The sequence below is a fragment of the Thalia democratica genome, chromosome 4 (genome assembly GCF_965202585.1).
Source record: "Thalia democratica chromosome 4, ktThaDemo2.hap1.1, whole genome shotgun sequence".
Taxonomy (NCBI): Eukaryota; Metazoa; Chordata; class Thaliacea; order Salpida; family Salpidae; genus Thalia; species Thalia democratica.
In genome coordinates, this window is record NC_139168.1 from 12,544,125 (window position 1) to 12,557,614 (window position 13,490).

A 13,490-nucleotide genomic window follows, 5' to 3' on the forward strand; every position below is an offset into this window, starting at 1 on the left:
AAAAATATTTTGCTCCAGTGGTTTCTTTTTTAACTTGAAACTTTAAAAGCTAACTCTTATAAAAATTTTAAAGGGTCACATCTAAAAATGTAACTCAAGTTTGAATAAAAAAGCTTATATAGGTCTTATTAAAGATTATGCTGGTAAATAGGAAACTCAATATTAATAGAAATAGCAATATTTTGGTAAGTTTAAACACTTATTATAACAACATTTCAAAATAGAATAATTAAGTAATAAAAAAAAGTCATCTCATGAAGGTCTGATAAAAAAGATTACACTAGTAAAAAAATGTTTTAGAGAGAATGTTTGAAAACATATAATTCTAAACAACTAAGAATTGTTATAACTTGAATTGAGATAGTTTATTTGATTTATCGAGTATTACTATTGTATTACTACTGTTAATCCATTATAGTTTTGTATTATATCAAAGTTTATATTTCTGTATAATGCACCTTTTTTAACTTTTATATCAAAGTTTTAGTTGGTGAAAAGTTATAACAACATAAATATGTAGGTTTTCAGGTCGCATAAATTTGTATTGACTTTCAGATTGGGTAATAGCAATTTAATATAGAACTCACGTATTACAATAGCATTTTATAGAAAGTGTTTTATAAATAAAGCTTTTTAATTGTGTAAAACGAAAGCTTGGTGGTTTACATGCGTATTCTAACTTAGGTCGAATATATACCATGTGGATTACAATATACATTTTCCTAAGAATTGTTATATCAGTAGATTTATAAGGTTTTGAAACTAAAATAGCTTTAGTAGAACAAGTTTGCAAATGTAGTCTATGTCTATATAATAGCCTCAATTCTAAATATGAAACAGTAAAAGCTTTATTGAAGATTTGTGTTGTTTGTTTTTAGTAGAATTAGGAGCATAAATCAAGTATACTGAAACAGGTTTACTTACATACTTAGACTTCATTTCTATTAAAAAATGCTATCTAGCTAAAAAGAAACTTATAAGTCTTTATAATTACATGTTTAGTTTTTAGCCTTCTTTAATAGCCAGATAGCTTATTTTTAACTGAATTGAAATTCAAACATATATGCTTAGTTGCCACTACTAAAATTTCAAACAGTTAACTGATTTTATTGTATGAATTTAAAAATCACATTAATGCATTAAGCAACATTTTTTCCTATTTTATACTACTGTTTTATTTTCCTAGTTTGTGTTACTGTTTTCTTTTGTCAAATTTGTCAGAAGAATGTCCCGCTATATTAGGTATTTGCTGACTGGATCCTTAAGTGCTTTTAATTTTATATAATAAGATGTAACAGAGTTATAAAATTAACTTTATAGAATTAGGCTTTTAAAATAAGGTTTGTAAATTAAACTAATAAAATTAGGTTTACAAATTTTAACTTATAAAACAAGTTTGCAAAATTACGCTTATAAACTGTAGTTTATCAAATTAAACTTGTAAAACTAAACATATAAAAGTGTGCTTATAAAATAAATCCTTGTAAAATTAGCTTAATAAAACTAAGTCACTAAGTATTAAGTTTACATGTTTTAATTACAAGGTGCACATATAAGCATGTATTCTATGGATAGTGTTCATAAATCAACTTGAGGAAGTATAGCAAGTAGTTAAATAACTACAAGTTTTATATGAGTTGGCAAAGTACCTTGAGAAAAGTTGTATAAAAGACAAAATATATAAGAAAAAGTGACAAAATGTCAGAATTGAGAAAATAGTTAAGATTTTAGTTTTAAAGTGTATAAATATTTTTACAGCATATTCTTATGTTTTATATAATACAGGAGAGCTCTGTCTGAGGTTTTAAAGCTCAAATAGCACAGTCTTTTATTTCTTGTAGTAAGAATAACTTTTTTTTGATAAAATCTTTTCTAAAACATTATAAAGTTAACCTTTTTGTTATAATTTTTTTTTATTATTATGTTAAGGTTAAGTATAGATAAAATTATTATTTCAGTATTTATCTTATTTATTTTAGATATAAAAGCTTTTAATATAAAGTACAACTTTTTAAATACTAGCAATAGTTTCTATACTGTTAAAGTTCTCAATCTTAAAGTAAACTAATAATAGCCTGACATTTTAACATGTTACAATAGCACATTTTATAAATAATCTAGAAGTGTGTAGTTATGAAGTAGAGAATCATTTTAACTTGATTACATTTATAGGCATTTTCAGTGATAATCTTATTGAAATTAGTATAAGTTTTCTAATTCAAATCGACCATCAATTCTAGTAGACTTCACACATTTTATAATACATGTTATGTTTCTCACTTAAAACTGCTTTCAATAAATATTCCAAAACTCCTTTGCTTTCTCTCATTTTTTCAGGAGTAGAATAAACTCCTGGAAAACAGTGCTCAATCGCCCTGATATATTGTACTAGTTGTTTTTTATTAGTTGTATTATCTTAAAAAGTGAAATATAGTTTGTGGGGAATTGTGGATACTAAGACTAATACTAAGAAATATAATTTGAAGCTGCAAAACTGTAAGCTATTTCAATACTTAAAAACTAAAGTTTGCAATACTAACACTTTTGGGTTATTTCTTTACTTAAATCAGTAGGTACCTAGGGGAGAAATTATAAAAATTGGTCAGTTTTAATTGTGCGCTGTATCTAAACAAACACCATGTTTTATTTTATTAACTTGTTTTTATTAACTTAATAAACTAGTTTTTCAAATATAAATAAAGCAGTAATAAAAATTTTTTAAACAATTGAAAAAATTTTTTTTTGATTATATCTTACAAAAGTATTTCATATATATATGTATATATATGTTTATTTGTTTATCACATATGTGAATTTTTCACAGCTTTTTTTAACCACACAACATACACCAAAAACATACAATGGAAGACGAAGTAGCCGCACTCGTAATAGACAACGGATCAGGAATGTGCAAAGCTGGTTTCGCTGGTGATGATGCACCAAGAGCCGTCTTCCCATCTATTGTCGGACGACCAAGACACACTGTGAGATCTTTTTATTTTTAGTAAAATAGTTGTTATTGTTAGTTAGTTTATATAGCTTATTTTTGATGCATGTAAAATCCTGTATTTTATAGGATTTAAAAAAGTAAAATATATTGCTTGATATAGTACCGTAAGATTAGAACACTGTACAACAATAAATTCTTTAACTAATTATTATTTATTTTTTTGATTGTACTACTGATTACTTACCTTATGATAAAACATACTTGAACAAAACAAACTGTGTAGGGTGTCATGGTTGGTATGGGACAAAAAGACTCGTACATTGGAGACGAAGCCCAGTCCAAGAGAGGAATCCTCAGCTTGAAATACCCAATTGAGCACGGTATTGTCACCAACTGGGACGATATGGAAAAGATCTGGCATCACACTTTCTACAATGAGCTCCGTGTTGCACCTGAAGAACACCCAGTTCTCCTTACAGAAGCCCCACTCAACCCAAAAGCCAACCGTGAAAAGATGACCCAGATCATGTTTGAAACTTTCAACTCCCCAGCCATGTATGTGGCCATCCAAGCTGTGCTTTCTCTATACGCTTCTGGACGTACTACTGGTGAGTAGAAATTATTTTGATTTTGTATTACAATTTTTTATAGCATCAAACTATTTGCTTCATTTTATAAAAGGTTATTAATGTTTGTGTTTTATAGGTATTGTCTTCGATTCTGGTGATGGTGTGTCCCACACTGTACCAATCTACGAAGGGTACGCTCTTCCCCACGCCATCCTCCGTCTCGATCTTGCCGGACGCGATCTCACCGACTACCTGATGAAGATCCTCACTGAGAGAGGATATTCCTTCACAACTACTGGTATGTTATACAGTAATAATATATTTTTATTATTTAAATAAAAACTTACTTTTTAACCTATAAAATTTTATTGCAATTCGTAAAACATATGTATCTTACCTATTTTGTAACAACATGTGTGTTACCTAGTGTTTTAGTATACATTATTATCAAAAACTCTAAAGTAATCTATTTTATACAACAAATCTGATTTTTTTTTCATCAACTATCAAACATCGTAACAAATGCAGCTGAGAGAGAGATCGTGAGAGACATCAAGGAGAAGCTGTGCTACGCAGCGCTCGACTTTGATGAAGAGATGGAGACTGCAGCCTCAAGCAGCTCCCTTGAGAAGAACTACGAGCTCCCCGACGGACAAGTTAGTCACGTGACATTGTTTTTTCTTATAAAATTTTAATGTTCTACATGAACTAATTGCTAAAATATAAACTTACACAGTTTTATCTTTTAATACCATGTATTTGTTTTAAAAATTTTCACAAGTGTTTGAAACAAATTTTAGTTTAGCAATCAACTTTCACCCCTTTTTACTTTCAACTTCCATCTCTCGCAGGTCATCACCGTCGGAAACGAGAGATTCCGTTGCCCGGAAGCTCTCTTCCAACCATCGTTCTTGGGAATGGAAGCCACTGGTATCCATGAGACCGCCTACAACTCCATCATGAAGTGCGATATCGACATCCGTAAGGACTTGTACGCCAACACCGTCCTTTCTGGAGGCACCACCATGTTCCCCGGTTAGTGACGTCATAATTGTTATTTTTTTGTTGGTGTATACGCAGTGATGTCACGTAGTGTACGTAGTATGTTAACTCCATTTTAAAACTGATACCGCAGCAAACCAAATTTAACAATAATTCAGCATCCAATAGTTGTTACTTTAAATAAAACTCTTACCTGTATTACCAACATAAATTGAGTTTTGAAAAATAAAGATGCTGTTCTCATTAAAAATTCTTTAAACTTTAAACTCGGCGGGTACTTCATTTGAATACTAACTAATGAAGTAGCGTACCTTGTAATAGGTAATAGCAATGATGAAGCGTCTTTTATATCTAATTTGGTAAATTTTTATACAAAGATTATACATTTGCGCATTAGTAAACAAAACTCTGCTGTCATATTACTTATCTGTTCTGTATTTCATTTAATTATTTCTTCAAAAACCATTAAATCAAAAGCCTGATTCAATTTTAAACATTTTTTACATTTTTATTTAACTAACTATATGTTTGCAGACAATTAACTTCACCTATTTTGTTAAAATTACAACATGTCTCAAAGCTTTCCATCGCACAAGTGTTGGTGTGATCAGTTTGAATGCATACAAATTTTATTCAACGTAATATTTTTCTTTTTAGGTGTAGCCGACCGCATGCAGAAGGAGATCACCGCTTTGGCTCCTCCGACCATGAAGGTCAAGATTATCGCTCCTCCTGAGAGGAAATACTCCGTGTGGATTGGAGGATCCATCCTCGCATCCCTGTCCACTTTCCAACAGGTAAAAACGATTAAAATTTTTGTTGCCAAGAAAATTATTTCTTATAGTTTAAATGCAGATTTACTTGATATGATTTCGAGTAAAAATGGTTTTGCAATATTGTAAGTTTAAATGTACATTGTCTTTAAGGGTACTAAACAAAAAGTATTCCAGCTTACTATTCCTAGATACTTGAACGTTTGGTAAAGTCTGTGCTTGAGCTTAAAAAGTTTGTACCTTACTTTTTTGAACAAAAAGTGTCGATTGATTTTGATTATTTTAATTACAAAACAAAGTTGACCAATCTATAATAATACAAATTATTATTTTATTGTATTAATTTTTTCATCTAAACAGATGTGGATAAGCAAACAGGAATACGATGAATCCGGTCCGTCCATCGTTCACAGGAAGTGTTTCTAAAAAGGGAAAGTCCCTGAAACCGAAGCCTCACCAGAACCAGCTCAACAAAGTTCAACCAGCTTGGCGCTTTTATTCCGCACTGCTTTTTTTATTATGTGCCCTGCCATTGAACTTGTATATAGGCTACAGAATTTTTTCCAGCAATGTTTTTTCTTTTTTACTAAATGTTTTTTTGCTCTTTTGTGTTATTGTAACGTCGAAAGAAAATAAATTTGAAAAAATGTTCATTTTTTAATTCGTGTAAATTAAAATAACAGAGATATAAATAACTCCCATTGTAATGCTACTTCAATGAAAATTTATACAATATATAAAAATTAAGTATACAAGAAAAATAGATTTTTTATTGAACGACAAACAAAGCGCTCAATAATTTTAGTTAAAGGGCATAGTGTAAAAAATAACCTTTTCAGTTATCGAGATGTACTCCACGGAGATAGTTTAGTTTTTTGTCCTGGACTAACAGATATAAAGAGTAAATTTAACAATTGAAAATTATTTGTTAACATATAAATTGTAAGGAATTAAATCACTTAGTTTAAATGTTTGAAAAATATACTAAACTTTAGCAAAATATCAAAAGTTATACATCAAAAGATGTATTATATTGCGTTTGCTCCAAAAAATGGTATTTAAAGTCTGAATGAATTGGTTTGTGCTCAACACAGATTAAACAACATGCTTAAGTTGATCATACTCAACCTCAGTCATGCTTTGTACTGCATCATATCTTATATTTTTGTATAAGCTAAATTTTAAACTTCTTTTACCTGAAAGTCAGATCAGTGCTTCCAAAGTATGCAATATCGCCCTTGTAGGATCGATTTTAGCTATCAGGGAGTTTGTTAGTGAGACGACAAAAAAGTAAATCGGTTACTAACTAGTAAAGGGACGGTATCTAACAAATGGGGGCGATTTTTTATTTTAAGTTTCTGCCAAGGGAACGTTTATAAAAGTGAGTTTAAGAAAACTTAACTTAGATAGTCGAAATTTATAACACAGAAATATTAAATTTTGCACAAAATCATAAAAACGTATATTTATTTTTATCTTCGGTAGCATTATTTAAATACATATTTCTTTATAAAAGTTTTATCCCAATTTTTAGTACATAAAAAGTAAATTTATTTATAAATTTTTTACTTGAATTTCAATTACTTAAACTTGTTAGTTCACACATCCATTTATAAAAATATATTTCTAATATAGTTTTGTTTTTTACAGTTTCATAATATATATATATAAACGATTAAAAGAAAACAAAAACTTTAGAACAATATTTAGTTAACAAAAGAATGAACCTTAATGTATAAATTCGAGTAAGCCGTAAATCCTTAGAAGCTCTGTGATAGTTTAGTTGGTATTTCGTTAGACAGTTTATTTCTGAGCTATATAGCTTTCTGATACAGTATAAACTTGATTTTGTTTATTAAAGTATAACTTGTTTAGCAAGCCAGCTAAACTTAAGTAAAAAATAAATACTTCAACTTAAAATTTTAATATGGTTTAAAATGATTTCAATGATATTTTCTTTCACCTACTTAAATTATTAAAATTATAACAGGATATCAAATTTCACTTGATAACTTTCTAAATTTTATGGAAAGTTTTAGTTAAAATCCATGTTCATCCAAGCGTTTAAGAGAAAACTCGCAAGGTCAAGTGTTATACTGATGCAAGTTAATATAAGCAGAAAACAAAGACCAGATAAAAAAATCATGATGTAATATTGAATAAAGTTAAGAACATTGCTATATAAACCAGCCACAGAGAGTGGTGGGGGCATTCTAGCCACAGCTGCTGTAAACCTTTTATTGTAGAATAGATATTTATATTATTTTCTTGGGTTATGTAAAGTATTTTTTTAAAGTGTTACTTTTTATAAGTATTTTATTTACAGTCTAATTAGTTAAATCTTGTTTTTTTTGTACATTCTTAAAGTATATTCCTGTCAGATTAATTCTTGTGTAAAAGCTTTGACCACATTTAAAATTTTTTTAAAAGTCTGATGTTAATTTTATGTTTCAAAGTGTTTGTAATTGTTCTATTAATATAAAATACGTTCATTCATTGTCAAGCCTAGTTTTATAGAGAGTACTCCTGAGTTATATTTAATACCAGCATTTAGTGTAAGTTAAGTCTAAATTTAATTACGGTTTTTATTGTGTTTGTACATTGGAACCCTACAAATATATATCGTATCATTCAAAACATAAAAGCTGTTAACTAAGCAAAACATTTTAAGCTTCCTTTTACTGTTTTTCTACGTTTATACGTGAAGTTATGACTACAGACTAAAAAAAATCAAGATGGTATTGTTGTGCTAAAGACCGCAGTTTGTTTTATAAATAATAACATGTCTTAATAGTTACTTGTGAGGATTTTTATTATAAAGTTAGTAAATTGAAACTAGTTAAGAAACATATTTAAGATTTATTTATTTAAAAAAAGGCTGTATAGCTAAAAGATGGCTTGTACAACTTATTAGTCTTTATAAATTTCTGATCAGTTTTCAAGTGTCCTTTTATAGCTAGATAACATTTTTAAACTGAAATGAAATTAAAACATATATGATAAATGTTCACTACTTAAATTTAAAATTAAATATTACGTTTCATTACAAAAATTCACATATTTAAGTTAAGCCAACCTAAACACAGTTAACAAGGTCAGCTAAATCTGTCCAACTTGTGCAACTGTTTTGTTTTTTTATAGTTGGAATAAACTAAGTATTATAACTGAGGATCTCGTTAACATTATTAATTGAGCTTAACACTGATTTATAAAAAAATCGTGATTTAATAAATTCATGTTTTGCTTTTTTCATCAAAAATTTGTCGAAGAAAATTTGCGCTTTATTCGGTTATTGCTGAAATTTTTATAAGTTATTTTAATTCATGTCAAGAAGCAGTAATTGAAATATAAAAATATTTATTACAATTATATAAAGATATATTTGGGTTTTAAAAGGAAATAATTGGGCTATAAGTTGATATAATCGAGCTTATAAAATTAAGCTAATGGTTAAATGTTTTAAGTTAGCATTTTTTAATTACAGGCTGTGTATGTAAGCATGAGGAATTACAATGAGCAATTATTCATGACTTAATTTTAGAAAGTACATGTAGTAGCTACACATCTACAAATTTATATTAGTGAGTGGTGAAGCATGATAAAATGTTTTAGTGTGTGTTATAATTAAAAATATAAGTTTTAAGTACATTAGAATATAAGAATTAGAAAATATATACATCTAGTGCTCTAAATAGCTAAGAGAATAAGCTTTAAGTACAAGTAGAATAACTAATTTGAAACAAAATTAAGATGCTAGTTTTGATGTGTAAAAATATTTGTAAAGACTGTACTGTATTATTGTGAATAGTTCAGGGCAGCTTAAAGTTTTTAATTCAGGTAGAACATACTTCAGACTTGTTTTGAAGAATTTTTTTTGTTATTTTTAATATCGTAGTTTGAAACAAAATTTTGAGCTTACTTTATTTACTCTTTTAATTAAATACGTTCTATTTGTGCAGTTATAATCATTGACTAAACATATTAGAAGAAATTGTTTTCTTAACAATCATAGATTACGTAGTTTTTATATTATAAGTAAAGTTAACTAAAACAGTTTAGCATACATGTTTGAATTTCTTTTCAGTTTAAAAATGCCATCTAGCTAAAAACAAATTTGAATATTTACTTCATGTTCAGTTTTTAAGTCTCATTTATAGCATTTTTCAATTGAGATGAAATTTAAACATATATGCTAAATTTTCATAGCTTTAAATTAATTTTACAACCTGCTTTTTACGACGTAAGTTTGCAAATTATAGATTTACTCGCTTAATTACCATTAAAGTGGTTAGGTAAAACTTTTTATTTTTTATAATAATGAATTTTTTAATGAAATTTATCAAAAAAAAATTAGGCTATATTTCATCATTGCTGACTGGATGCTTAAGTGCTTTTAATTAGATGTAAATAGAAATAATAGAGTTTTAATAAAATTTATTACAGCTTATAAAATTAAGCTTGTGAAATCAAGTATATAAAACTACGCTTATAAAATTAAGAGTCATAAAATTACCCTTTTAAATTGTGTTTTATTTGCTTAATCAACATTAAGGTAGTTAGGTAAAACCTTTTTTTGTATACTATTGTTTTGTTAATCATAGAAAATACACGCTTCACTTGGTCATTGCTGACTGGGTGCTTAAGTGATTTTAATTAGATAGAAGTAGAAATAATATGGTTTTCAATCAAATTTATTACAGCTCATAAAATTAAGCTTGTAAAATTAACCTTTTAAAATTAAACTTAAAAAATTAAACCCTGTAAAATTACCCTTTTAAAATTGTGCTTATAAGCTTAGAGGTATTAAATTAACATGATTAAATTACAAGTTGCATATATATACATGCTAACTGCGAGGTATCGTTCATAACTCAACTTGAGGAATGCAGTTAGTAGCCAAGTAATAAAAATATTACATGACAGTGTACCATGAGAGTATATAAAACACCTTAGTGCTTAATGTAGCTAAGAAAAATAAGCTTCATGTTATAGAATGTCAGAGTTGTCAAAAAAGTATTGTGATTTTTATAACCAAGAAATATAAGATTCAAGTACAAATTAAAAATTTATATTGAAATATTGTTCGTAATGCTTTATTTGGCTGAGAAGTAGAAGCTTGAAGTACTAATAGAATGTCAATGTTCAAAAAAAATTTAGAGATTTATTTTTATAAGTATAATTACTTGTGCTATACACACTTGATATAAAATTGTATAAAGTTAAGTGTCTTTTTCAGCATTTATAAATATGTATTAAAAGAGATAAAATTATTTTGTTGTTCACATTAATTTTAGTTATTTATCTTGATTCTATAAATTATAACTCTTAGAAAATTTTAATAAATTTTAGATCTTATATATATTTTTTGGAGTTTAAGTTTTTTCTTTTGTTATTAACTGGAAACTGATCATGTTTTTTGACTAAAAGCTATTTACACACATTTTAACTTATACTCTAATTCTAATATATGTGTTTAAATTTTCTTTAAATTCAAATATTTGTAGTTAGTAGCATATTTCAACTTCAAGTTTTAACTTTATTAATACTTGTTGAAATGTCAGTATGAAAAAGTTTAATTATATTAACATTTAGTTTAATTGGAGCACCATTTCAACTTTTTATAATTTATAGCATTTTATATTTTTTTAGACTATTAAAATTACTATAGAGTTTACTTGTTTCATAGTAATTTTTTTAGAACTAAACAAACGAGTTTTTCTAAACTTAATAAAGCTGTTATTAAATATCTTTATGGGAGCTTTATGTTTAAAGTTATCCTAAATAAAAATTTCTATTATTTATAATACAAGTATGAATTTTTCAGAGTTTTATTTTTTAATCACACAACAAACACCAAAAACTCGCAATGGAAGACGAAGTAGCCGCACTCGTAATTGACAACGGATCAGGGATGTGCAAAGCAGGTTTCGCTGGCGATGATGCACCAAGAGCCGTCTTCCCATCTATTGTCGGACGACCAAGACACACTGTGAGATCTTTTGTCATAAAATATATGTTTTATTTAAACCTATGTAACTTCATCTTATTTGCTTAGTATTTTTTTAAAAACAAGTTATTTGTATGTTATATTATTTATACTATTAAAACTCAATTTTTGTTAACTTGAGTAACTAGTGAGAACTTCTGTAAAATATATAAGATTGATTTTGTTACTCAAGTTGTAAATTTGCAAATATATATTTTTATGCAAAAAAGTTGATTTTACTTAGTAAAATTTAATTGAGCTTTATTAGATTTACTTGTAACAAAACAAACTGTTTAGGGTGTCATGGTCGGTATGGGCCAAAAAGACTCGTACATTGGAGACGAAGCCCAGTCCAAGAGAGGCATCCTCAGCTTGAAATACCCAATTGAGCACGGTATTGTCACCAACTGGGACGATATGGAAAAGATCTGGCATCACACTTTCTACAATGAGCTCCGTGTTGCACCTGAAGAACACCCAGTTCTCCTTACTGAAGCCCCACTCAACCCAAAAGCCAACCGTGAAAAGATGACCCAAATCATGTTCGAAACCTTCAACTCCCCAGCCATGTATGTGGCCATCCAAGCTGTGCTTTCTCTATACGCTTCTGGACGCACTACTGGTGAGTAGAAAACAATTTGATTTTATATTACAACTTTTTATTGCACTCTCTAGTTATTTTATTAAAGTTTCAAAACTTATCAGTCTTAACATTGTGCAGGTATTGTTTTCGATTCTGGTGATGGTGTGTCCCACACCGTGCCAATCTACGAAGGGTACGCTCTTCCCCACGCCATCCTCCGTCTCGACCTCGCCGGACGCGATCTCACCGACTACCTGATGAAGATCCTCACCGAGAGAGGGTACTCCTTCACAACCACCGCCGAGAGGGAAATCGTCCGCGACATCAAGGAAAAGCTCGCCTACGTTGCTCTCGATTTCGAGCAGGAGATGGAAACTGCAGCCTCGAGCAGCTCCCTTGAAAAGAGCTACGAGCTGCCCGATGGACAAGTAAGTTATTTTATGTTCTAGTACAAGTAATATAAGTAAAAGTACAATGAACTACTCTTTTTTGTTGTTTTAACAAAAACATAATTCAAAATAAGTTTAAGTTTGTTTAACCTCAAGTATTTGCTTCAAAACTGTTTTGGTGTACGATTCGACTAGCTAAAATCTTTTTTGTTTACCAAGTATTAGATCAAACATTTAAAGCGTTTTTTCATTGTTCAATGAACAAAATATTGATAAAATAAGTTTAAATTTTTTTAGGTCATCACTGTCGGAAACGAGAGGTTCCGTTGCCCGGAAGCTCTCTTCCAACCATCGTTCTTGGGAATGGAAGCCACTGGTATCCATGAGACCGCCTACAACTCCATCATGAAGTGCGATATCGACATCCGTAAGGACTTGTACGCCAACACCGTCCTTTCTGGAGGCACCACCATGTTCCCTGGTTAGTGACGTCATAATACCTTGTTCCCTGGTAATATTTAATACTATTACCAGAGAATTATTACCAGCAATTACCTATTATATTTACATGACATTTAAATTTACTATTTTAATCCATTGACGAGCTTTGAGTGAAACTCAGCATGTTGAATATTAAAGAAAAGAGAAATATATTTGTTCACCTTCTCTAAATCAGAGATCTATTTTTATAACCTATAGTAGTTTGTATACACTTAATTTAGTTTTAAACTAATTCAACTTGTACTAAACATAATCTTTACTTTTTAGGTGTAGCCGACCGCATGCAGAAGGAGATCACCGCTTTGGCTCCTCCGACCATGAAGGTCAAGATCATTGCTCCTCCGGAGAGGAAATACTCCGTGTGGATTGGAGGATCTATCCTCGGATCCCTGTCTACCTTCCAACAGGTAAAAAAGATTTAAAATAGTTTTAAATAAAAAAATCAAAAGTATAAGCTTGAATGCCCAGTATTTAAATGTGAAAAAAAGTTAATCTATCCTGGTTTTACTTAAACTTTCAGTAAATCATGTGCTTTAGTTTTAACTTACTTTTTTGCATTTTTAAGAACAAAAATAAAGCTAATTGGTGTCTGCTTAAGTTTAAAATAGTTTTTACTTAACTTATTTTAAATGAAACAACTATCTTCATATTAAAAACATTTATTGAAACAGATGTGGATAAGCAAACAGGAATACGATGAATCCGGTCCGTCCATCGTTCACAGGAAGTGTTTCTAA

At 29.0% G+C, this 13,490-nt stretch overlaps 1 protein-coding gene across 1 annotated transcript; it reads left to right on the top strand.

Moving 5' to 3' along the window:
* Window positions 1-2,861: 2,861 nt before the first annotated feature.
* Window positions 2,862-13,490, top strand: LOC145833026 (actin, cytoplasmic-like). Its single transcript, XM_082940228.1, has 13 exons — window positions 2,862-2,984; window positions 3,234-3,558; window positions 3,656-3,817; window positions 4,048-4,175; window positions 4,371-4,554; window positions 5,179-5,318; window positions 5,655-5,710; window positions 11,154-11,283; window positions 11,578-11,902; window positions 12,002-12,291; window positions 12,550-12,733; window positions 13,021-13,160; window positions 13,425-13,490. The coding sequence occupies exons 1-13, from the start codon at window positions 2,862-2,864 to the stop codon at window positions 13,488-13,490; spliced, it is 2,253 nt and encodes a 750-aa protein (XP_082796354.1).